The 26,993-nt window shown below is 39.9% G+C and overlaps 1 protein-coding gene across 2 annotated transcripts in view; it reads left to right on the forward strand.

Moving 5' to 3' along the window:
- PALS2 (protein associated with LIN7 2, MAGUK p55 family member) overlaps window positions 1-26,993 on the forward strand; it is a 64,495-nt gene that overhangs the window by 12,305 nt on the left and 25,197 nt on the right. Inside the window, exon 2 of one of the 2 annotated variants that reach the window (XM_062622550.1) lies at window positions 22,349-22,470. In XM_062622550.1, coding sequence (XP_062478534.1) covers window positions 22,354-22,470 — 117 coding nt within the window. In that variant the 5' untranslated portion in view covers window positions 22,349-22,353. The remainder of the gene's footprint in view (window positions 1-22,348; window positions 22,471-26,993) is intronic. The other variant, XM_062622549.1, reaches the window with a different exon arrangement.

Raw genomic sequence — 26,993 nt, forward strand, 5'->3', positions numbered from 1 at the left:
AGATGTGATTCCTGGGCCATCAGCTCGAACATGCTGTAAACCATTATACCTTTTCTCATTTTTGAGCCACTCCTTTTCCTGGACCTATTTTTTCTAACTTTACCATAATATGTTGCCTACTTGCCTTTTATTAAATAAATTTCTAAATAATTTGCTATTAAATGGGTGTTCAGGACTTTTGGGCCTCAGAGAAAATTTCACTCTTGTTTCTGTGTTGGAGAGATGACCAGCTTTTCTGTGTATGGTAAGGTTTAAGTTTTGACTAAATGTTGTAAACGCTGATGTTGGGGTATGTATGCACATGCATGTGTTATGCTGGCTGTTATAATCTGGAAAAGTGCAAAACAGATGACTGCAAAAAACTCATGAGAGATAATCTGACAGTGAGATGATCTTGAATTTCTGCATCTCAGGGGGTGATTCAGCTCAGCAAAATATGCATTTCCTCCCCTCCCAAAAATGTAATCCAACAAAAACCTTCAAGGGATTAAAATCAGATAGTTCTTTTACAGAGGCATCTTTGAAGAAGGTCTCAGAAATGCTGTGTCTGTAAGTTTGTTTGGGATGCTCTTACTGGAGTGTGTGTCTTCGATGTAATCTATTTATCTTCCTCAGACACTGTGTGCTGGATTGGCTTTGCTGTTAGCGCTGTAGACTCAAGCAGAAATTTTTAGGGAAAACAAGAATGTCCTAGATGCAGTTGCAGTGTTATTTCCGCACTTCAGATTTATGGTAGAGTCTTGCAGCTCTGCTGAACTAGAAAATCTGTGCTGTACTATGCGTTTCTCTTCTTGTCAGTCTTTGCATTGTTTTTCTGTATCTATCATACAGAAAAACCTGTATCCCCCGTTCTTAGCCTCATAACTGAAGAGCAAGACTGGTAAAACTAACTACTTTACTGATTTATTTATGTATTTTTTTAAGACTTGAACTTCATATAGTTTTCCTGATACTTTAAATCAAGAGAGATCTGACACGTGCTCATAAGACTTTTTATGGAAGTTCCTTTCTCACGAAAGATACTTGTTTAGGTTTCAGGTATTTGAAAAGATCAGAACTGTTTGCGGAGTGATGGACTTGGTTGACGAAGGGTTAGGAAAGCTGACAGACAGTCCTTTATCTGTAAGTTGTTTGTGCCACACTAAAATCCTTTAAGGGAAGGGCTTGACAATTCCCTGCTGTTTGTCAGTATTGTCTTCAGAATGGATGAAAATATTTATCCATTTGTACTTAAGTTTAGACTCTTTCTGTGTGTTATGCTACTGAATATGGGCCAGTGACTACTTTTGCTTCTAAGATCAAATAACTGTCTTGGGACTCTCATTTGACATTTGTCATGCACAGCAATAGTATATGGGTAATTGAACCCTGCTTTTGTCTAGAGGCAGTAGGTGGTTTTGGTAGTGCTTAATTTTATTTGTACTCACTACCTGTAGGAACAAAGATGACTGACACCTTACAAGTCTAACAAGGTGTAAAATCCATTGGTACAAAGGTCAGTTTATGACTAATGGTGAAAATCTGAATTGCTGCTTCTAAATCATAGTTAACACACGCAATCTTAAGTTTGGCTATCTGCATGTTCACTTACTTCCTGCGCTTCTTCCCCATCTTGTAGTCAAGTATGAATGCATAATACAGGTCAAGAGATGTTATATGGAGCCAGAGTATGAGTTTACAGGTATTGTCAGAGCAAGGAAAGTGTAACAGGCAACGGAGACCAGGAAATTACAATGCTGCTTGGTGTACTGTGCTTAAACTTGCTCAGTATGCTAACAATTCATTTATTAAGCACAGGAAAATCACTGATTTGAGCACATGTGAAATTTACATAATTGCATTGTGAATTTCAAGTACTTGGAATCGGTATTAAAAAAAAAACACGAAAATAATTTGATTATTTAATTCTCTACCCTTTCAGTCATAACTTAATCCTATGTTGAGCCAACATGATGCATGCTTGATTGTATCTTTTTCCTTCATAGCCCTTGATGTCCATTGTTCAGGACAGGGGGATGATAATTAATTTGAAAGACAGAATTTTTAAATACAGAGACTTGGCTTCTTTTTGAACTACTGGCAGCAGCCTATTCAAATCAGTCTCTCTGGTATTAAAAAGCAAGTGTTGATTTCTTTTGTGTGAAAGTTGGCTTGTCTGGGTCTGTAAACTTATGCTGAGAAGTGGTGCAGTATTTAAATCCCGACACTGTGTTTAGAAAAACAGAAACTCTGCCAGTGTTTCTGAAACTGAGAAAGCTGCTTTCATATTTCAGCTGCTTCAGTCATTGAACACAAATTCCTTCTTGTAGGATCAATTGTCACTGCTTATTTGCTACCATGGCAAGTTTCAGTAGAGAAATAGTGCCATCAGGAAACTTGATTTATGGAAAGGATATTATATTAATGATAATAAAGACACCTTTCCAAGCAGTATGGTATTACTATTGCTAATGACTCTTCCAAGTTGAATATTGTGAAGGAAGTTTCAAGATGAAGTTCTGATGCTTCTCTACGTGGAGACTAATGCTAGTAGATGGACTGGCAATCCACTGAGCACTTGCCTGGCTACATACAGGCTGCTGGGTTTGTACTTCTCTTAGCATGCTGTTGGATCTCTCCAGAGATTGGTGCTATGGCAGTCTACTTGCATGTGCTTTACCTTCTATCTGTTTCCTCAAATATATCCCCCTGCCAGCTGGACTAAAAAGCAAGCTGAAGCCCAGCATTCTACCTTGCAGCTTTGCACATGCATGTAGCTGTCATGTAGGATGCTTGTAGCTGATCTATCAGGATCTGTTTGTTTAGAGAGAGAAGTGCAAGCCTGGGCTATTTAAAAATACAGTTTGCTTTTTGAGTAGAGACAGCCAACCAAATTCTATCCCGAGTATAGGACTTGCTCTTGCACCATATGACAAGTGAAACGTGTGCAAGTATGCTGAGGGCCACAGTAACAGATAGGGTATCTGAAAAGTTGAAGCAGAATCAAGATTTCATTTAGGTTTTTGGCCTTGTCTCTGGGAACTGTGTAGTAGAAAATGAAAGAAATACAGAAAAATAACAACAAATTGATTTCCTTTATATGAAGAGGAATATACATTTTCTGAAAATGCGTTCTTAGACTATGTTTTGTTTCAGACCTTTCAAAATTATGCAGAAGAATATGGCCATTTAACTTCAGTTCCGAGGTTGCTTGAGACAATGACTACTCCATCTATTTGATTCTTACTACTTTATGCGTGCTGTGTGTCCCATGTGCTGAGATAGTACTTGTTTTCTTTGTTGCCAGTACTTCTGGGTGTCATGAATGACTGTTTTTGGGGTGGGTTTTTTGACCTTGTAACACCCACAAAAGGTTTGGTATCTTAGCATTATGAAAAAAGACATCATTGCCCTTTTAAGTTCACTTGGGAACCTGAGTTCATGTTGAATTATTCCACAACCTTAAAGCTAATTGTGTCCAAAGAACAAATTTACCCATAGGAGGGTACATTGCTCTCTTTTTATATATCTCTCAGGCCAATACTTTTTCTGGTAAAGAGAAATTTAATGCGGAGTATAATAAGCAGAAACTACTATGGACGGGACTCACTGCTCTGAGAGCTCATTCAGTGTGATGAAACAGTCCTCTCAACTGCCATGCTGAAATGGTTGGCAAAGCAATTACTTTTTCAGCTCAGGACCCAGACTTCATAAAACCTTGTGGAAAAGCTGAAACATGGATTTATTTTATCTATTGCAGTGGAATTCCAAAGCTGGGGATGGAAATGAGTCATGGTCCTTAACTTGCCATATCTCATTGTACATGGGAATACTTTAACAGTCTCCTTTCGGAGTCCTCTCCACTTTTTTTTTGTTGATGGCATTAGTAACCAATTCTACTGATCCCCAAGTAACTGGGCCTTGAAAATGGCATAGATCTTAGTGGTTCTGTTCTCAAAATCCAACGAGGTTCTTGGCTCAGTCAGGTACTGCTTATACTAACAGTTTCTTTTCTCCTCCCACCCTTTTCTCTGAGACCCCTAAGCAGTGGGGGAAAGAACAAACAACTTGGGTCAAAACCGAGAGAGTCTGTGGCTTTTATTGTTTCACCGTAAGTGGGATCGAAGCAAAATTTTTATATATGTATGAAGTTGATCATTATATTTCTGAGCATGACCTCTATTCCTTTGTCTTTTACTCACCCCTTCCACTACTCTGAAGTTTCAGTTAGGTCCTTGATCTAGTATCCCCCATTCCAAAGGAAGAGTTGAGTGGAAAGGTATTTAAAACTTACTGTGTAATCAGAAAACTTGTAACTATGCACTGTCAGCCTTTACTTAAAAGTTCTGTGGTTTTGCTTCAGCTAGGGTGACAGAGTACATGATTGAGAATTCAGAACTTCTTAAGCAAAACTTAATGAATCCAACTTGGTATCCTAAGGAAATAGAGTAGAAAATTTCAAACTTGTCAATATGCAGCACAGGTAGAAGTGTAAAATACTGTTTTGAAGATGCAGTTTCTGTGCCTGTGTCCACCATATAAAACATAGAACACTGTCATTCAGTGTTCACAGCAGTGAGTTGGAAACAGAACTGGAAGTGAAGGTGGTGAACCTTCAAAGTGAGTATTTGAAATGGTAATTTCCTTAAAAGCATATAGGTCTTAATGCAAGCTGTTCCAAGACCATTAAAAGTAACTTTCCCCTCTTCTTGTACTCACATATTCTTAAATTGAAATTAAGTTTCCCACTTTTAACTAAACATTTGTATTCCTAAATAAGTCCTGACAGCATATTGCTGGGAAGTAGTCTGGGAGGGGAAACATATGGCTAAGTGCAGTGTGACTTAGTCCATGGAGTTTTGCATTTCCCTTCAAAATAGGAGTGTCAAGGTGATCTTTTTCCAGGGTTCTTAAAAATACCCTTCAAAGGACTAAAGGAAGGTAACTGTTGAGGATAAAGATGTAAATCTTGACTGCATTAAATGAAAAGTTTCGGATAGAGTCTCTTTAACTAGGGGAGTGACTGAGATGCATTTTGGGCATTCTTGCAGGTCAAATAAGCATTTAACATGCCATCATGTTTTGCCATCTCTGTCTTAAAGTACAAAGGTTTTATGTGGTATTTTTCACCATTTAAAAACATGAGCAGTGTTGTTCTGCAAACAGCTTTGGAAAAGCCATTTTCTGTTCACTGCATCACTACTAAATTCTAAGTGTGTTTTGGTAAATTTTCTTTGTAGTTAAGGCTTCACCTTGTGTGCGTAGATAAACAAGAACTGCATCATATGACAAAGGTAGTAAAGAAAACTTCTTTCCCTGTTGCAAGTCACCCTGAACTGTAACCTTGTTAATTTAGCAACTTGGTTTTACAGCTTCCTAGTACCTGTGTTTGGGTAGATACTGGTGCTTCCATGAGAGGCTTTATTTTAGTGAAAGTGGCAGCATTAGAGTTAAGCAATGAACTACAGATGAAACTTCTGGAAAAGGTGCTAGGTGATGCTGTAGAAGTGAAAACTGAGGTCCTGGACCAGAGATAGATTTAATTTAAATTCTATAATTTTTCCAGTTTCACTCCCATCTTAAACTTTTTATCTGCAAAGTGCGATACAGAGGAGAAGTTTCAGTAGATTAAGTAGTCTCTGAACTGAAAACATCCCTAGGGAAGTTTTACATGGTGGGTCTTTTTCCTCCTAGAAAAAAAGGCTATATATAATAATCATATAATAATCAAATATATTTGCTATTTTAAATTATATTAACTTTCATTTTTTATTAAAGAATATGTTAAGATAGTATAAATATTTCCTAAAGTGCTTTATTTTGCACTCCAAAAAGCTGTCTTGCATTTGTTTTCTGCATATGAATTTATTGAGCCATTTTCCAATGCTTGTTGACATCTATAATAGAACCCAAATAAAAATATTTTAATGTCTACATTGATGCAGATCTAATTTACATACTCCAGTGTTTTAGGTTGGAAGAGATAATTCAACAAATACTTAACAATAATGGAAATATGAAACAGGGCATGTATGAAACGTTAATATATGGGTGTGATATATAAAGGGCATAGGTGTATTTTTGAAGTGACTGCATCATAACAGGGCAATCAGATTTTGAAAGTGCTGTGTTACGAAAAAGGTCTGAGAAAGTTTTAATACAGCCTTCATTCAATATCAGAAATCTTCATCATAAAATTCTTAACTGTTAGAATTCCTTAGTGTCTCCTACACGTAAACCTATAGAAGGAGGTAGTATTAAAAGCAGAAGTAATAGCTGAATGAAAGGTGGTTTCTCGTGAAATTCATTGTCTGAGCATCTTCACTGAAGCAGAAGAGGATAAAAACCAAAGTGCCAAAACCTGATTTGAAGCCTGGAGTAATAGCAGTGGGGTGAAATATACATGTAATATTCTGCACTTAAGGAAGAGGACAGTTTGTTCAGCTACAAATTTAAGGTTTGGAGGAGATGGAGGTTCAAAATGACCTTTTGTATTCTTTCATGACAGACCAGTAGATTGAGCTGACAGTATAATGTAACTGTGAGAAAAGTCAGAATAGGTCTTCTGATCTGTCTATCAGTGGAAAGGGAAGTATTAATGGTGTTGTGCAAGGCCCTCGTGAGAGTCTTGTCTGATGCACTTTGCACAAATCTGACCATACATATTGAAAAAGGTGCAAGACTGGGAGAGGTACGGGGGAATTATGCTAGTCTTGCTGCTTTCCCAGTCAATATAGAGGAGGAGAGATTGCTCTCTGTAGGGCAGCAGATTGCCCTCTTTAGGTTAGAACAATGAAAACTGAGCATTGTTTGCTAGATGTAAAAAAACCTGGGTTAAGAACAGGGAGCAGAAAGAATTGTTTAAAATGAAATTTCTTATTAATCAAGATTAAGGAAACACACAGTTATCTGAAGTGTGGAATTTTTCTTTTTAATGATTTCCTACTGCTGTTCTTTTGAGTGATCAGGTGCTTTCAGATGGAAGGATGCAAGCACCCCTGAGATGGAAACTCCAGTGGAACCAGCAATATCTCTTGCTAGTGATCAGATTCATCACGGGTTTCTGGAGATGCACAGTGTTGTTAATTTGCTGTGCAGCAAAGTATCCAATTTTGTGTTAGAAGCACTTTGTCTTGTTTGCAGATGGACCCAAGCCACATTACAAAATAGCTAAGTATTGTTCTGAGCCATTGCACTGACAGTAGAATACCTTACAATCCTTGTACATTTTAGCTTTCTTTTTTGAAAATATGCCTGAACAGTGTGCCTGGATGGAAGTGCAAATGGCTGAAGAAACATGTTCATAGCAGAACTTGAACTTCTCGATTCTTTGTTGCTGCTGGGGTGCCTGTTCTTAGAAGTGGGGGACCTCATACAACTCAGAAGTTTTGTGTTTGTCTGCTATGTCACTTTCATCTCTATGTCAGTGTTGATTGAAGACCAGTAACAAGATGGAAGCATGTAACACTGAAAGTGGAATTCTCCTGTCCCTTTGGGAAGGTGTTTGCTATTTCTCATTCAGGTCTAAATTTAGTGCTTGTGTCAAGAAGGGATCCGATTTATGGAGATCTCTTCAACGATTTCCAGTTGGCCTTAGGATGAAGTTATCAGTGGGATAAAACTGCATTGATGGTTCTGCAGGACTTCACCTCAGCTTTTCCACCAAGAAATGTGGTGCAATAAACTGAATTATTTTTTTGTTACACGTAAATTGCTTCTGTATGTATACGACTGTGATCTTTACTTGATGTTGTTAGTATTTTGTCAGTCAGTTATGTTGTCTTCAGGCTGTCACCCTGAAACAGATAAATAATATTGAGTCCTGTGACAAAAATACAGAAGTACAAAGCTTTGTTTCATTGGAAGGATGCATGTTAGAGCTGAAAAATTAAGATACAGAAAAAGGCATACTTCAAAAGCTGCACATACTTTGTTGCATCTGTTCTGCTGGCATTTTGGACTTCATAAATACTAGCATTAATTGCCTGTGTGACTGCAGAGAATACACGTTTCTTCGTGCAGCTGTTTCTTGCAAAATACCAGGGAAGATGATAGATTTGATCCATTAAGTTCAGCCTGTGCTATAAGTTGGTGACGTGGTTTAAGCCCAGCCGGCAACAAGAACCATGTAGCTGCTCGCTCACTCTCTCCCTTCCTCCCCCCACTCCCAGAGGGATGGGGAGGAGAATCTAAAGAATGTAACTCCACGGGTTGAGATAAGAACAGTCCAGTAACTAAGGTATAACACAAACCTCTACTGCTCCCACCAGTAATAATAATGATAAGGGAAATAACAAGGGAAGAGAATACAACTGCTCACTACCCACCAACTGATACCCATCCTGACCCGAGCGGTGATCTAGCCCTTCTGGGTAGCTGCCCCCAGTTTATATACTGGGCATGATGTGCCGTGGTATGGAATACCTCTTTGGCTAGTTTGGGTCAGGTGTCCTGTCTCTGCTTCCTCCTGGCTTCCCCTCCTCCCTGATGGAGCGTGAGACTTAGAAAGTCCTTGGTCAGACTAAACATTACAGAGCAACAACTAAAACCATCAGTGTTATCAGCGCTGTTTTCAGGCTGAGAGTCAAAAACACAGCACTGCACCAGCTACTAAGAAGGAGAAAAATGACTGCTACTGCTGAACCCAGGACAGTTGAGTGCAGTGGAGGATACATCCTGAAATTTGTTGAATTTGTACTGAAGCTTCAGGTACAAAGTAGTATATTAGACTGCATATCCACTGAAGGCATGTTGCCTTCATTTAAAAATCATTTTTAAAATATCCTCTAGTAGCTGAAGTACTAAAGTAGTTGAAGAACTGAGGGAGTACAGTCTTTGTTCATCAAAATTGAAATTTCATCTGGGGCATATGCTAGTATTCATCTAAAGTACAGTAGTCTGTGTGTGACATCAATACATACTTCCCTAACATCTGTAGCTGAAAAGTAAGAACACTAGAAAAAGAAATAATCTGGCCTTTTAAAAAAGTTTTTAATTAACTTGCTTTTACGCACTTTGGTTTGTGTTGTGTGGTGGTTGAAGATTTTGCATTAAATTCCTTCTGTATTTTATTTCAGACACATCTGCTGCTTGTAATCTGAGGCACAATACTGTTTTTAATTTATCTCCTCTTGGAACACTTCGTTTTTTTCCTACAATGGATGCATTTACACGTGCAGCCCTACTTGTCTGGGCTATAGGTAGAGGCTTTCAGAAGTCTAGAATGTCTCCTATTTTCACTGACCTCCACTGCCTCCAAGAGATTACTTAAATGCTTTTTAATAATTTCTTCATTTTCTGTAATATTTGGTCTTCATATATGTGCAGCTTGGCAGGTAAACAGAAATGCTGATGCTTTGAAGTTTTCTCAAAGATCTGCTCAAATACTTCTTTCCTTCCAAGTGGCAATATGCGAACATTTGTAACAGCAGGAGGAAAAGTAGTGTTTTCCTTTAAGCTGTGCCTTATAATAACTGCAATATACAATTTAGAGGGCAAATGGAACTGGTTTCAAAATTTGTCTCCTTAGTACTACCTTTTTGGAAGATTAATCCAAATAGCTATAGCAAGGGTTTCATATATTCAGGGCAATGTATAAAGTTTCCAAAAACTTTAGAAATAAATTTATGTGTTGGCAGCCAGCAGTGGTGATGTTCAAATGTTCAGCAAAGATTTACTGTAGTTATTAAGTTTCTGATGAATAGTATTTAGAAGCTGTAAACCAGCATATTAGCAACTTAAAATCAATTCAGAAAGTAATTATTTGGAGGCATAAATCTGTTGTTTTGCTCAAAACGGCCACGGTAGCATAGTGTTTTTCAGTGTTGCCTTAGTTGCCCTGCAGAAGTGCAGGCATCCATAACAGAACCGATGGTGTTTATGGGTTTAAACTAGGGCCTTTTGTATTACCAAAAGAGTGGAGATTTCTGTCTTTCAGTATAGTGTCATTGTGAGTTTCCAGTATTTATTAAAGGTAGTATTTGCATGGTGTGAAAGAGCAAAGTTCACAAACGGTAATAGTGAGCAAAGCTTTATATCTGAATGAAAAATGCTGGGAAATAATTACAGAATCACAGAATCGCTGAGGTTGGAGGGGGCTTCTTAAGATCATCTTGCCCGACCTCCCTGCTCAAACAGGATCAGCTGGAGCAGGTTGTCAAGGCCTGTGTCCCTTGGGTTTTGAGTATCTCCAGGGATGGTGACTCAATAATTTCTGTGAGTGACCTGTTCCATTGAGGATGAGAGACAGATGACATGAATGGAATCAAAAGAAATGCAGGCTGTAGATAAGGAAAACCTTTTTAATCATTAGAAAGCAGTGGAAGCATTTGCCAAGAGAAGTTGTGTGCGTCTCCTTGCTGAGAGGTTTTCAAGACTACTGGGTAAAGCCCTGAGCAGTGTGGTATTCTGTCATAGCTATCCCTTCTTAGAGCATGAAGTAGGATTAGAGACATTGTGGGGACCCTGCCCACTTAAGTTAAGCTTTCATAACCTGATCCAGTTATTTTCCTGAATGTATTTATGGGAGGAAAATGTTTACTTTTTAGTAATCATTTGTTTTAACCGATTACCCTCAAACAGTTGCATATGCTGTGATTCAGTAAGAAATGCTACTTTTTTTAGTGGGGCATGAAAACTGTTTAAACAGAAAAATGGGAAAGTGAATTCTCTTTTTAAATAATTGCACACATGACCCTTTATTTCATAAAGCATCTTAAGCTCTCCCTCTTCCAGTGTGGCATAAATACCATAATGAAGAAGCAAATTCAGTAGGTAGCTCAGACTACAGTAGAGAAATCGCCATGTAGGTCCTACCATTTGTTTGCTGCAGAGAATTTTAAACTGTCAGAAAAGGCATATTGAGCATACTTGTCTGTGTGCATGTGTACGCTTCATCAGTTAATCATCATCTGTGCCTGAAGCTTGCATCTGTCTTTAATTAAAGTCAGAAAACTTGGTAATATTTAACACATATATAGGTTTATTTTTGAAGCTTGGTTAGTGAACATCAAATTCAGTCAATTGCCTGTGTACTTTACAGTCTTTTTCTTTACAATCCTTTAATAAAGAGAAGCCTATCACAATTTCCTCAGTAATAATTTTAGTGTATCTCTTATCAGTATCTTAGTGTTGGTCATGATATGTATATTCAAATAAGACTTAACCTTTTAATAACGCTGGTTTTGGAGCTGTGATGCTTTGTTCCCTTTTTATCTTTGCTGAATTAATTTTAAAATAATGCTTTCCTTTCCAAAAGATGCAGCTGTGAGGTCCATCTGTTCATCAGAAAATTTGTGCTTCATCTTTTTTTAGACAAACTTCACAGCCTGAAAGAAGTATGGCTACAGTGCTTGGGATGGGGAGGGGTTGTTCGCTCTTCCCCATAGGTTTTGTGACCTTAAGAATCATGAAAAATGGGCATGTGAGATGTAGTTGAGCTAGGCTTGATAAGGGTAGGGACTGCTTGAGCTTCTATTTATAGTTATGCTAAAATAGCTCAGTCTTGGCTTGCTGGGAGACTTTGAGAAAATGAAGTAAAAAAATTAGTTAACATTTCTAATCATTTACATTACTTCTTTTCAACATGCAAAAATTCAGTGAGTAGAATTTGAATATCCAGAGGAGCATTCATTCTTATCTTTTCCTCCTTCCTTCACTAATTCACTGCCGTATATGCTATTAATTTCTCTGCTTCTGCAGTCAATAAAATATGCATACTGTAGACAACAGCTTCCTTCATTAACCAGTCTTAGTCTTTTGACAGGAAATCCATTTTTTTACTTCACAAGGAAGGGGTTCTGGTTAGGAATTGTGTCTCCATGATGTTACAGTGGGCTGCCACCCAGAAATACTTGAGTTAAGGTGGCTATCAATAGGGCTGTAGCTGCCTTGGCTTAACACTTCCTGCTTGGCAGTTGTCAAGTAACCTGGATAAAACCTCTGTCTGATGTAGATGCAAACTCTTGGGGTGCTTAAGAGCCCAAGTAGCATTGTGTCATTCTACGATAAGCAACATAGGCATACCTTGTATGGGGTTATGTAACTGATTTGTAGCCTGATGTAGAGGAGCAGAGGAGCTAAACTACAATTGTACATCACTTGTACAGTGTTTCTCTGGAGGTATTTCTAAATGTGATCTCTGCTCAGTAAATACAGTTGTTGGCTGTGAAAACGCAAACATAATGTTATATGTGCTCACTGCATAATGCTTTCCCAGAGACTTTTATCTTAAAACCTGGTTTTTGAAACTTACTCTAAGAGTAGTAACAGAGGGCTTTGTCAGTGTTTCATATATTCTTGGTAAATAGTCTGTTTTTGAATGAACTTCTTTGTTCTAGCTCAAAATGTTAACTTGTTCATAGGTACTCCTTTTCTCAGGCCTGGACTGCCAAAAATGTAATTTGTAACTGGGGAGAGAAGTGGCCAGTACAAAATAATTTCATCTTTTTCACCTTATATTAAATCAGAAATCAATTAAAAAAAACAACAAAAACCACCAACAACAAAAACCCCACCAACCAAAAAAAACCTTAAACCCCACAAATCACATGAGTACAAGTAGAAGAAATTGATGCAGTTGTCATTGGCTTAGGGCTGTATGAGTTACAAATGAATCTTTTGTCTATGCATACTGGGTGTCTTGTGAAACTTTCCTTTTGAGTATATCCTTCTTGAAAAGGTTCTAGATCACAGAAGAAATTGTTTCCAAAGTTTGCATATGTGATGAGATTTTAATCTAAGTTTCTAAACTTCGAGTGAAGCACAAGCGTCACCAGTAGTCCTTGAGGTATTTATTAAATTTAGGAGTGCGGTGAACAGAGCGGGTCGAGGCAGTTTGCGCGGCAGTTCACGCGGGCAGGCGAATGGTGAACAGTCATCGTATGACTGGCGCCCGGTCTGGGAGCTCTGCTCTGGCTGCCCCGGCGGTGGCAGAGCTGACTAGAAGGGAGGCTGCAGTGCAGAGCTCAAAGTGTAGAGCATGCCTGCACTGGTCTTGTGAGGGAAAGGTGCACAATGGGCAGGGCTGCACTCGGTGCTCCCTGGTGGAGGTCCTCCTGCAGCAGGTGGCTGAGCTGCGGGATGCTGTTAATAGACTGCGAGATGTCAGGGAAGCTGAGAGGAAGCAGGAATGCTTGCTCCTGGCCCAAACTGTGCAGGGGCCTCAAGCTTCCCCTCTAGCTCATGGAGGAAAGAAGGGGGCCGTTAACCCAGGAAGCTGGGAATTAGTGACAGATAAAACCAACAAAAAAATGAGGAAAAGGACAATTAAAAGCAAGGGGCTTCCTCCTAAATCTGTTGTCCCCACGCAGAACCGCTTTGCTGTCCTGCAGGAGGCTAATGAGGAAACTCACTTGCAACTGGAAACAGCTGGCTGATGCACTGGTAAAGAAGATCTGTACTGGTGCTGCCAGGAAAAAGCAGTGGGTTGTAGTAGTAGGGGACTCTACTTTGAAAGGGACAGAAGCACTTGTCTGTCGGCCTGACCCGGTCTCAAGGGAGGTGTGTTGCCTACCAGGAGCACGGATCAGCAATGTGGCAGAGAGGCTGCCTGCTCTAGTTAGTTCCATGGACTATTACCCATTTCTAGTGATACATGTGGGTGCTAGGGATATAGGTAGTAGTAGCCTGGGGAACAAAGGACTACAGAGCCCTGGGGGAGGTGGTTAAGGGCTCTGGAGCTCAGATTGTCTTTTCATCAATTCTCCAGGATACAGGGGAGGACCTAAAAAAAGCTAGGAGGATTAGCCAGGTTAATAAATGGTCAAAAGGGTGGTGCCATAGTCAGGGGTTTGGGTGTCTTGAGCACAGGACCCAGGTTTGTAGGCCAGGTCTAGTGGGGGCTGGTAGACCTGGTCTGTGTGCAGTTTTGGTAGGAGCCTTGCCAGACTGGTCAAGGAGGCTTTAAACTAGATGTGTTGGGGGAGGGGAACATCATTCCATCCCAACACACCCAGTCTGTTGCCAGCATCTATAATAAATGCTTGGAGCAATGTAGAGATATCCCAGCCGCTCCAGGCAATGAGCTGGCTTCATTTGGAGCTTGGCTCAGATGCCTCTGTACAAATGCCCGTAGCATGGGGAACAAACAAGAGGAATTAGAGATGTGTGCACGTCTATGGGGGTATGATATAACAGGCATTGCAGAAACATGGTGGGATGGCTCCTATGACTGGAGTGTTGGAATGGAAGGTTACAGGCTTTTTAAAAAAGACAGGCCTGGCAGGCGGGGAGGGGGAGTTGCCCTTTATGTTAGGGATAAGCTGGAGAGTATGGAACTCTGTCTGGGGACAGGTGATCAGTTAACAGAGAGTTGGTGGGTCAGGGTTAAAGGAAAAATAGCTATGTGAGACATTACTGTGGGGATCTGTTACAGACCGCCTGGTCAAGTAGAACCTGCGGATGAAGCACTCCATAGACAGATAGGAAAAGCCTCACGCTCGCAGGCCCTTGTTCTCATGGGGGACTTCAACCACCCTGACATCTGTTGGAAGGATGGTACGGCCCGGCACAAGCAATCCAGGAGGTTCCTTGATTGTGTAGAAGACAACTTCCTTCTGCAAGTAATAGAGGAGCCGACAAGGAGAGGTGCCATGCTTGACCTCGTGCTCACCAACAGGGAAGGGCTGGTTGGAAATGTGACTCTCCAGGGCAGCCTTGGATGCAGCGATCATGAGATGCTCAAATTTGAGATCCTCAGGACAGTGAGAAGAGCGTGCAGCAAGCTCACTGCCCTGGACTTCAAGAGAGCAGAGTCTGGCCTCTTCAGGAACCTGCTTAGTAAGGTTCCATGGGATATAGCCCTAGAGAGCAGGGGGGGCCAAGACTGTTGGTTGATGTTCAAGGATCACCTGCTACAAGCTCAGGAGTGTTGCATCCCAGCTAGAAGGAAGTGCAGCAGGAGGGCCGGGATAGCTCCTTGGATGGATAAAGAGCTACTGAGGAAAATACAAATGAAAAAAAGAGACTTACAAAATGTGGAAGCAAGGACAAGAGGCCTGGGAAGAATACAGGGATGTTGTCCGGGAAGCTAGGGACCAGGTTAGGAAAGCTAAGGCCCAGTTAGAATTAAACTTGGCTAGGGATGTTAAGGATAACAGGAAGGGATTCTACAGGTACGTAGCAAATAAAAAACAGACTAGGGACAGCGTAGGCCCCCTCAGGAAGCTCTCGGGACAACTGACTACACAGAATTTGGAGAAGGCTGAGGTTCTGAATGACTTTTTTGCCTCGGTCTTCACTGGCAAAGGCTCTGACCAAACCACCCAAGTCTTGGAAGGCAGATGCAGGGACTGTGAGAATGAAGACCTTGGGTCCACTGTAGGAGAGGATCTGGTTTGAGACCATATTAAAAACCTGAACGTGCACAAGTCCATGGGACCTCATGAAATCCATCCGTGGGTCCTGAAGGAGCTGGTGAATGAAGTTGCTAAGCCACCGGCCATCATATTTGAGAAATCATGACAGTCAGGTGAAGTTCCTGACGACTGGAAAAGGGGAAATATAACCCCCATTTTCAAGAAGGGGAAAATGGATGACCCGGGAACTACAGACCAGTCAGTCTCACCTCTGTGCCTGGCAAAATCTTGGAGCAGATTCTCCTGGAAGGCATGCTAAGGCACATGAAAACAACAAGGTGCTTGGTGACAGCCAGCATGGCTTCACTAAGGGGAAATCCTGCCTGACCAGTTTGGTGGCCTTCTATGATGGGGCTACAGAACTGATGGACAGGGGTAGAGCAGTTGATATCATCTACCTGGACTTGTGTAAAGCGTTCAACACTGTCTCACACGACATCCTTGTCTCTGAATTGGAGAGACATCAGTTTGATGGATGGACCATTCAGTGGATAAAGAACTGGCTGGATGGCCGCACACAGAGTTGTGGACAATGACTCAATGTCCAGCTGGAGACCAGTAACGAGTGGTGTCCCTCAGGGATCAGTGTTGGGACCGGTCTTGTTCAACATCTTTGTCAGTGACATGGACAGTGGGATTGAGTGCATCCTCAGCAAGTTTGCCGATGACACCAAGCTGTGTGGTTCGGTTGATACGCTGGAGGGAAGGAATGCCATCCAGAGGGACCTTGACATGCTTGTGAGGTGGGCTGATGCCAACCTCATGAAGTTTAACCATGCCAAGTGCAAGGTCCTACACCTGGGTCGGAGCAATCCCAGGCACAGCTACAGGGTGGGCAGAGAAGAGATTCAGAGCAGCCCTGCAGAGAAGGACTTGGGGGTGTTGGTTGGTAAGAAAATGAACATGAGCTGGTAGTGTGCACATGCATCCCAGAAAGCCAACCGTATCCTGGGCTGCATCAAAAGGAGCGTGACCAGCAGGTGAAAGGAGGTGATCCTGCCCCTCTACTCTGCTCTTGTGAGACCTCACTTGGAGTATTGTGTGCAGTTCTGGTGTCCTCAACATAAAAAGGACATGGAACTGTTGGAACAAGTCCAGAGGAGGGCCAGGGGACTGGAGCACTTCCCGTATGAAGAAAGGCTGAGAAAGTTGGAGCTGTTCAGCCTGGAGAAGAGAAGGCTGCATGGAGACCTCATAGCAGCCTTCCAGTATCTGAAGGGGGCCTATAGGGATACCGGGGGGGGACTCTTCATTAGGGACTGTAGTGGCAGGACAAGGGGTAACGGGTTAAAACTTAAAGAGGGGAAGTTTAGATTGGATATAAGAAGGAAATTCTTTCCTGTTAGGGTGGTGAGGCACTGGAATGGGTTGCCAAGGGAGGTTGTGAATTCTTTGTCCCTGGCAGTGTTCAAGACCAGGTTGGACAAAGCCTTGGGTGATATGGTTTAGTGTGAGGTGTCCCTGCCCACAGTAGGGGTGTTGGAACTAGATGAGCTAAAGGTCCTTTCTAACCCTAACCATTCTATGATTCTATACCTTCCTATCCAGATGAGTAGGCCATGTGGAAATAAATATGCATATGTTTATTTAAATATACATGATTTTCTTTTCATTCCTGTTAGTTTGTAAGCTTGGAGACTAATAAAATGAAATTGAGCTAAAAAAAACCTGTGCCAGGCATTCACTCTAGAAAGCTCTGCTTCTCCCCAATGAGTGACACATTTGTCTTCTGTCTGCAAATCTGGAAAATTTATTTAAATGTATGCTTCCTCCTTCCTTTACATAGAATTAATGTAGACAAGAATTAGGCACTGAAAGAATAAATTCAAATTTGATAGAAGAGTCATAGTTGAGAGCTTTATGAAAACCTGTCTTTTTCTTACAAATACAAGAAGAGTTATCATAGTATCTTTTACTTCTAGTTGATATGAATTTACTATTGTAAGATACAGTATGTAGATTAAACCTTTGAAGCATCCTTTGACTGTCTGAAGAACTGTATGTGAATTGGGAGATACTAATTCTGGTTAGTCAGTTTGCATTAGGAAGTGGAATTTCTGCATTCTTATGCCTCAGAACGCATGCTGTTTGCCGCAGAGATCAATTGGCGTGTTTTCCCCCACTTTTGCTCTTTGATATGGGATTCAAATGACAAGCTAGTTCCTCTGAGTATGGGGTCATAAGCATAGTTGGATTAAATTGTTCAATGCATGTACACAGCAGACCAGGCTGCTCGTACTGACTCTTGCTTGAGGCTTTAAGCTTCCTATGGTTATGGAGATGTTCTTTGAAAATTGACTGTGGAAATTAATTCTACCTGCATGTACAATCCCTGTCACCAAAGCCAGGGGCTGGAGTGGAGGGTGGCTTGTTGTAATCTCATTTTCTGTTACGAGTCCCAGCTCAGACTCGTTTCTGTTGTCACTTTTTCCTAAGAATCCCTTTATTTCAACGCCTTGCCTCAACTGAGAGCCTGCTGCTCAGTTCCTCCTGTTCTGTCTGGAGGCTGTAGTCAGTGTATGTTTCTTGTCATGTGTGTGTTCTTAGATGGTTTTGTTAACTGCCATAGTCAACCATGCCCATCTCTTACTGTCCTCACAAAAGCAGATCCTTTTGTGTTGTGACGATAATTTAAAATTTTGCCCAGATGGGTCTTTGAATATTGAAAAAAGTGTGACTTCTGAAAGAGAAGGAGGTGCGCAGTAGAGCTCTTTGAAATTAGTATGTTCTTACCAGTTTTCTCTGAAAGATGGGATGAGAGAGGCAAAAGAGACCCAATTAATTTTCTACTGAAGGAGAAGCACATATTTGCTTTTTATTGGGCACTAAGGTATTCAACAATAAGGAGCACTCCTGACAACGTGGTTTATGCAGTTTATTCACTGTAGTCCTTAGTTCTTGTATTGCCTCAATTAAATCTAAGTTATACAGGTCTTCCCCCACTCCCTTCCTCCCTACCCCCATAACCTCTATCAACATTTCCAGAGCAGATTTGCCAGAGAGGAGATGGGAGGCTCAAAAGGCAATATTTGATGAAATATTTAGATTGGGCAGTCTCCAGACTCCTTAGTTCCATCTTTTTCTTGTTTGATAGAGCCTTATCTTTTAAGTAAAACTTTCCTAAGTGAGCATTTAACATCTTCAGCTTTTATTCCTGCTGTTCGAATATAAGATAGCTTTCTAAAAGAGCTAGGTGGGTTTGCCCCAGGAAAGAAAAAAGTGAAATTGTTTTAAAAATTGCTACTTGAAGATCCATGTGTATCTATGTTATTCTGAAAGGTAATTAGAATTAAGCCTGGAAACAATGTATCCTGCTTTTTTTCATCAAACCACAGAATACCAGGTTGGAAGGGACCTCAAGGATCAGCTGGTCCAACTTTTCTTGGCAAAAGCACAGTCTAAGACAAGATGGCCCAGCACCCTCTCAGCTGAATCTTGAAAGTGTCCAACACTGAGGAATCCACCACTTCCCTGGGGAGATCTTTCCAACGGCTGATTTTGCTTGTGAAAAATTTTCCTCTTCTGTCCAGTTGGAATCTTCTTGGAGCAGCTTTTACCCTCTGCTCTCCTTGTCTTTTCCATGTGACTCTTTGGAAAAAGAGAGTTTCCATCTTTGCAGTCACACTTCAAATACTGGAACATGGTGCTAGGGTCTCCCCTGAGCCTTCTTTTCCTTTCTTTTTCTTTTTTCTTTTTTTTTTTTTAATACAAATGAGTAACCAAAAGCTGATTGGATAAACAAAAATAGGGTCTGTAATACATTTACCAAAGTGTTTGCCCCCCGGCTTTAAACGGTCTTTGAATAAATTGTATTGTTTGAAAGTGCACATATGAATATCTAAGGTGTATGTAGGTCAATATGTTGCTTACAGTTTCAAAGCTGTTTTCACATGTGAGCAAGTAGTAGCATTTCACATTAAACAGGAATTATGCTTGAAGCTGGCCCATGGCTTGCGTAATAAATGTAAAATATTGACATTAAAGTACTACAGGAAGTACTCAAGTATTACTGTCTGTTCTGAAATAAAGCAGCTGACATAACACCTGTTGGGAGATGCTCTTGATCACTTTTTGAAAAATAACAGTTGGGCATGTTCTGAATTTTTCTGCTAGGTGAATGTAAAGCAGTGAAACACCATGAAGCATATAAATGTTGCTCTAGTTTCTAGTTACCATATACTGCTTTGTTGAAGCTTCTTAAAGTTTTCTCTTGTAGTTGGTTAAAATAAAGGGGTACTTAACAATATGTATTATTTTTTATTTATTCAGCTACTTAGAAACCTCTTCCCTTTAAGATGGGGAACTGACTACACTGCGGCAGTACAGAGATCCACGCTGTGTTCAAACATAAAGAATCCAGGGCTAGTATAGGTACCTTATCCTAACTTACATGTGCCTTTTTGGTTTTCTTTCTAATATTGGGCCTATGCTATTTGTAGCTAAGAAGACTCTTGCCATGATGGCTGTGCCATGGGAGAAGGCAACCATCAGATGCACAGCAGTAGGAAGCTGTTTCTGAAGGCAGCTGATCACCTAGGATGCAAGTCTGCCTTTGTGAATTTTTTTAACTCTGCATGTTGATAAAGATGTTCGCTGCTTTCCAAGAATGCTAAAATGTACTCAAGCAGTTTTTATGCTAGAATTTGTGAATTTGAAAATACCCTGTCTAGTTGCAGGAAGCTTGAAAGTAGTTCTTGTGAAGCTTGATGTTGTAATGTTGCTCCTTGCAGTTTCTCCTTGATGCTGAAGTTTAAGTAAGCGTTTTATTTTTTTCATTAGATCATTCTAAGATAGGCAGACTCCTGAAAGGGTTGCATAAGAAACAGCTTATTAACATGGAGATATATAAGGAATGTCTTTTATTCACGCCTCTGTTGGCATCAAGTGCTGGAATTGCAACCGGTAGTTGAGATGCATGCTTTGACCTGAAGGAAGCTTTATATTTTTAGTCAGATTATTTATGAGAACTGAAGTGCTAACCTGATGTCCCTTAAAAACAATTTACATAACTGTTAAAATGTAAAAAAAGCTTATTATTATAACACTTGCAGTATTTATGCAGCACCATTGGGTAGAAATATGTCTACTTCTGCAAATACTATTGCTTTCATGCCTGCATTAAGGGTCATGAATCTGTAACTGGGAATTGAGAAAACATAAAAGAAGGCAGTTGCCTCTGCAGCTGATCTAGTCAAGGTACAGGACATACCTAGTCAGAGGAAGATGTGGTCTATTTACAGGTTGATTTGGTGACTTTATGTAAGGTGTGATTGCTAAAAACACTTTATCTGCTATAAAATAGAAAAAATATTGCTTCAAAATCTGAAAGCGTAAAGTGTCATTTTCCCTCCTACTCATGGTTCCACAGAAGATTCACTTCTTGAAAGTGAGACGTATGTTTAAACCAGTTTTTTTAAAAAATGCAGTCATTTGACATACACTGCTGTGGTTAAAATGCGGCACACAAGAGGATTTGATTGTTCAAAAGTCAGCTTTTGAAAAGATGGAAAGAATGGCCAGAAATTTTTTTCTTGGGATGGAATTTCTAGGAAGAATTGAAATGAGAAAGTAGGTGTTGAGAAATGCTGTTTGTTCTGTTACTCTGTAGTGTTTCATAATAGCTTTCATTATAAAGGAATGAGGAAAGTTAAGGGTAAATTCCTGTGTGGGAGAAGGGGCACATAGGCTTTCTAATTCACTTGGTATATGTTGCTATGCAGCATGAGGAGCATGGCAGTACACAAGGCTTGTTCTAATGCTTTTAGCTTGTTAGGGGATTTCAACAGAAGGGATTTTTTAGTATGCCTGTGTATGTGTCTGAGCATGGATTTGTAACTCGGCATGAGTTTAAAGGAATACACTTAAAAACAAGAACAGTATTGATTTTTCACTACTAAGGTAACACTACAAGGTAAGAATGTATAGTCAAACACTGGAAAATGGAAAGAATGACCATTTACCTTGTGAAAGGATATCATAACTCGTCAATGGTGCCTCCTTTTGTGCAGCCTAAACTGGCACACATCCACCTCTGCAAGCTTGCGCCTAGCTGATGTAATCTCAGGTAAGGGCTGCTGCACACGAGCCCAAATGCATAAGAACTCTGTAATAAGTGAATATACTGATCCTGATGTCTAATGAAAGATTTGCTTTGTTCAACTCTATTTTAAGTGAGAGGATTGAAGCACAGAGTTATAACAAATTCTCATCACTCAGTGACTTCACAGGACAAGACATCTAGGATGGTGGGATTATCTGACTACTCGTCAGCATTGTTTGCTCTCACCCAAGCTGCTGCATCTCTCTCTGTGAAGCTGTAGATAGCCAGGAAAACCTCCACTGAGGGTACTGGACAGGCATGATATATTTTGCATTGTAGGATAAACTTCCCATTGCAGTACGTTGTGGTGCCAGGTTGGTGTTAGCATATGCACCGTCTGCACTTAGTGCTGGAGTGTAGTATGTCAGAACTGATTGTAAAGGACTGCTGGGGATGGACAGAAGTGTCCCCAAGGTAAGAGCTGTCTTGAAAGCAAATTTTTGGTTAAAAAAAAATGGAACTACGTGTTCATTTTAAAAAGTGACATCTTCTTATACAAGCATTGTAAAATTTGCAGTTGGTTGGTGTATGTATGAGGGCTGAAAACTTCCTCTGGAAGAGAGATGAAATAAAGAATCATGAATGAGTTGTTTGTATTATATTGGAAAGATTATGCATACCTTACCTTTTATGCTTGTTTGGGTTTTTTAAATCTTGAAGTAGTAGCAAGACTTGAAAGGAATGTGCTGGGCCTGGATTAAAGTTGATTGTGGTGATAAAAATTTGGATAGATCCTTTATTTCCATCTTTCAAACCAAAAAAAGGTTCTTTTTCCAGTCTGTCCACTTGTTCTCAGTAGACATAGTTGGTTGCTTAACATATCTAAAGTTAATGTTGTGGTGGTTCCCAGAGTTTTTGTTATGTATGCAAGTCTACTTTGGTCGGTACTTACTTTTTGTTTTTGTTTTGTCAACAGCCATGCAGCAGGTCCTGGATAACCTTACTGATCTGCCAACATCCACAGGTGCTGAAGAAATAGACCTGATTTTTCTTAAAGGCATTATGGAAAACCCTATTGTAAGATCACTTGCTAAGGTATTTAAACTTGCTGCTTTGAGTAGAATCTGGAAATATTTTAACTCTTAAATTACTGTGTTGAACACTGAGTATGGATTGCCATACTCATACATATTAACAATGGCCTTTATGTATGGTGCATCTTATTAAAAAACTTGAAGGTGAAGATACGGTATAATGCAATTTCTGTGCATGCTAATGTATTTTTAGATGGAAGATTCTCGAGAAAAGAAAAATTCAGACTCCAGAAATAACGTGGTAATGTTATTTATGAAGAAAATGTCAAAATACTTGAAATTAGAAGCAGTTGGTTTTAATATAGTCTTGTGACCACTGATGTGTGCAAAACCCATACACTTACTGACTTAGCATTTTTTCCAAAGATGAAAATTGAGACCAATAACTTTCTTCCATGGCATAAGCAAGTTTCCTTTTTGTTTTTGGCTCAAAATGACTTTTCTGATCAGCCCAGTGAAATAATCTTTCCATGCCCTATCCTGGATCTGAGAAAGTAACACTGGTACCTTGTCAGCTCCCTGAGACATCAGCTATCCTTAGATTTTGTATTGCATTATGAAAATCTTGTATTTATAGATGGCAGTCATAATTATGAGTATGTAAGGTGATATTGTCACCATGACAGACATTTACAGAAAATCTTTGGATTCTATAATTCAAATTACAGAAGCTGATCTTACCAGTAGGAGATGCAGTCACTATTGCTCAGAACTTACATTCTTAATCTTCATTAAATAAGATCCTTTCATGAGGAAAAACCAGTTCATTTAAATATAGCTGTCTCGTTAATATGAGTAGACATCTGAAAGCAATGCCCTCTAGGCAGGCATGAAATACTCTGTAAAGCTAAAGGATTGTTGTGCAGCGATTTTACTCAGTATAAAGCTCTGGAAAGGAAAAATCTCACAAGAATTCATATAACAATTTAGTTCTATTTAGCTTAAAAAAAATTGGTTGTAAGTGGAAGACATTGCATAGTAATAAACTTAGAAATAATGGAAGTGTCTCATCTGCTAGTGTGATGACTGCAGAGGGAAAGATTTGTATACTAAATTGGCCAGAGTAAGTTAAAGTATTTTCTTTCTTAGAGTTGTTTCCATCTTCGGTATCTGCTGCATAGGGCATCTTTAATTTAATATTTATCATGAAGAAAAAGTTAATTGCAAAGCATTTGTTTTTTTATATCAATAATTTTTGCTGCAATGGCCAAATACAATTATATGGAATTTAATGACTAGCAGATGTAAAAAAGGGCTTGTAATGGAAATAGGTTCTTAACTATAAACTTGCTTGATCTAGAATGCTGAAAGGTTTTAATTGTGTTCATGTGGCATGACCACACTCATATTTTCTTTTGTAATTATTTTGGAATCATACCCAAAATCTCAGTCTCAACCAGTGGAGATAAATAAGGACAAGATCAAAGTGACAGCACATTTCATGAAATGTTTATCTTTCATATACATCCATTTGTCACTAAAAATTTGTAAATGTTGTTTTCCTATTAGAAGAGCTAGTTTTAACAGAATAGACAATTCTCAGGACACTGAGATGGTCAGCTCATTTAAACAGATTCATTTTGGACCAGGCCAGAAATGCAAATGTTTTTTATTTTCCTTTACTAGTGAGTTATTAAGACTAATCATTATGTAAAGTATTCCAAAAAGGACAAAAAGAAACTTGGGGAAATGTGCCATGAGCCATACAAGCTTATTTTTTTCTTTTTAGTCCTTAAAGATATAGAGCCAAGCAATAAGCATAGTAGTAAGTTTATAATACTTTGCAATGCAAAGTTTGGCTAATCTTTTAAAACTGTCTTGAGTTCATTTCACACCTTTTTCTGTCTGGAGTAAAGGCATCATGGTAGAAATTACAGATTTTTTTTGGATAGGATTCTTTCACTGTACCATTCTACTTTTCGTGAGGTGGTAGGGGAAATCGTGATCACTGTAAAATGTATGATTTGCCTGTCACTTACTGGCATTTATAGACTCATAGAATAGTTTGGGTTGGAAATGGACCTCTAGAAATCATCTAGTCCAAGTCCCCTGCAGTAAGCAGAAGCACCTTCCACTACTAGGTAGGTTGCTCAGAGCCCCATCCAACCTGGCCTTGAATGTTTCCATGGATCTACCACCTCTCTGGGCAACCTGTTCCCATGTTTCACCACCCTCATTGTAAAGAAATATCTTCCTTGTATCTAGTCTAAATGTACCCTCTTTCAGTATAAAACAGTTACCCCATGCCCTATTCACTACAGGCCGTACTGAAAAGTTTGTCCCCATCTTTCTTCTAAGCCCCCTTCAGCCTGCAAGCTGCTCTAAGGTCTCCCTGGAGCCTTTTCTTCTCCAGGCTGAACAAGCCCAACTCTCTCAGCCTGTCTCCATGGGAGAAGGTGCTCCAGCCCCCTGGTCATCTTCGTGGCCCTTCTCTGAACCTGCTCCAACAGGTCCATGTCTTTTCTATGCTGAGGTTTATGTCTGATCTTAAACTAGCCTTTAGAATTGTTATGCTCTTTTGAAAACAGTTGTTGAATTTGGAACATGCATGACTTTTACTCAGTTTTGGTACTGAACTGTCTTCTCAAAATTCTCTTCTGGAATGTTAATTATTCTTTTGACCTCAAAACTTTTATCTTCTTTTCCGCAGTCACACTTGCTTTTAGTAGTGTAGCATAGCCTGCAGCATGCCAGGTGGGTGCCTATCCCGGACCAAGGAAACATCTTAGGAGTAATCTATAAACATTTAGTCCAGTTTTTAGGATGTCGGATTGTTGGAGGCAAAAGCCTTACTATTTGAACATTTGGCAAGTATAATAAATATTGAATGCATCAAAAGACTCAATTCCGTATCACTATTTCTGAAATGAAAAATAATGGCACTGTTAAGTATTCTTTTTTTTTTTTTCCTTTTTTCTTAATTATTCATGCCATTCCATAACCTGCTACTCCAGCATATCCCAGAATCAGAGTTTGTTCATTTTTAAAGCTTTCAGTTCCCCAGCATATACATGGCCTTGATTTTGGAATGGAGGGTGAGGATATTTGAATTTAGATTATACTCTGTTAGTGGTAGTATTTTAAAGAAAGCGAGTGAGAAAAAAGATGACCCATATTCTCTAATCTTACAAAGGTTTTGCAGTTGGAGTATGTTTAAAATTCAATAGGTTTGTGTTTTGGCTTGCTATAAAAGGAGTTAACTTTAATAGAAGGGTATTGTTTACTGTATGTATTATGTGCAAAATAGCATTCCCTTATTAAGGAGAATGTGTGTAGGTGCCAAGCTTCCCATGACTTTGTAATCATGGTCATTTGGTTTGTGCGTGTCGGTGTTGGGGAATGTTGGAAATGTCTCTATGTTAAGTTAGCCTCCAAGTGTTTTGATCATCAGTCCTGCAGAAATACCATTTTGTAGACATGAAGTAGAATTTAATACTCAGATGATTTCAGGAAAAAAAGGTTTCTGGTTTTAGCAAAATTTTATTTTAACGTGTTTTAATGCACTAAGAAGAAATACATGTGTGCACATACCTTCAGATTATAGATATGGGAAGTATAGGTACATGAATCCCACATATATTGTTATTTTTTGTGTTTTCACATGCCAAAGGAATTGTTCTTTTTTGAACTTCTTGTTACGGTGTTGCACTCTTAATTGAGTGCATTGAGAATCTTAGTTATTTTTGGCCTCCTCTTGTTCCCGAATTTTATGATCACAGCACTGTAAATTTTACGATACAACACAATAAATAAGCTTTATGAGATATTTCTCTTGTTTCTCAAAGCTCCTACCTTTCAATGAATTGAAGTATCTGCAGTGTTTTAGGAAAGGATTATGTCTGCAGCAGTAGCTCTAGAAAGAGATTAAAAGCTATCACAGAATCCCAGAATGGTTGAGGTTGGAAGGGCCCTCTGGATAGCATCTGCTCCCACTCTCTTGCTCAAGCAGGGTCCCCTGGAGATGGTTGTTTGGGACCATGGCCAGATAGCTTTTGGGTATCTCCAAGGAGGGAGACTCTAACCTCTCTGGACAACCTGTGTCAATGCTCAGTGACCCTCACTGTGGAGAAAGCATTTCCTGATGTTCATCCAGAGTTTCCTGTGTTTCAGTTTGCGCCCGCTGCATCTTCATGGAAAAGGTTGTCAGCTGGTTCTATTTTCCAGTGCCGTGACAGTGAATATCAGCATGGAAGCTGCTGTTGATTCACTGGCAGCACTGGAGGTTTGCCTACAGTGACGTAGGGTATAGTTGCAGTGGCTCAATAGAATCTTGTCCTGTCACTGGGTACCACTGAAAAGAGGCTGGCTCTGTCCTCACTGCACCCTCCCCACAGGTATTTACACATTGATTAGATCCCACCTGAGCCTTCTCTTCTCCAGGCTACACAGGCCGAGCTCTCTCAGCCTTTCTCAAATGTGAGGTGCTCCAGTCCTTTTACCATTTTGTGCCCCTTCACTGGACTCTTTGCAGTATGTCTAGAACTGTACACAGTACTTTAGTGTGGCCTCAAGAGTGGCAAGCAG

The sequence above is a fragment of the Pezoporus occidentalis genome, unplaced genomic scaffold, assembly GCF_034315485.1.
Source record: "Pezoporus occidentalis ecotype Australia unplaced genomic scaffold, CSIRO_AGI_Poc_V1 ctg243, whole genome shotgun sequence".
Taxonomy (NCBI): Eukaryota; Metazoa; Chordata; class Aves; order Psittaciformes; family Psittacidae; genus Pezoporus; species Pezoporus occidentalis.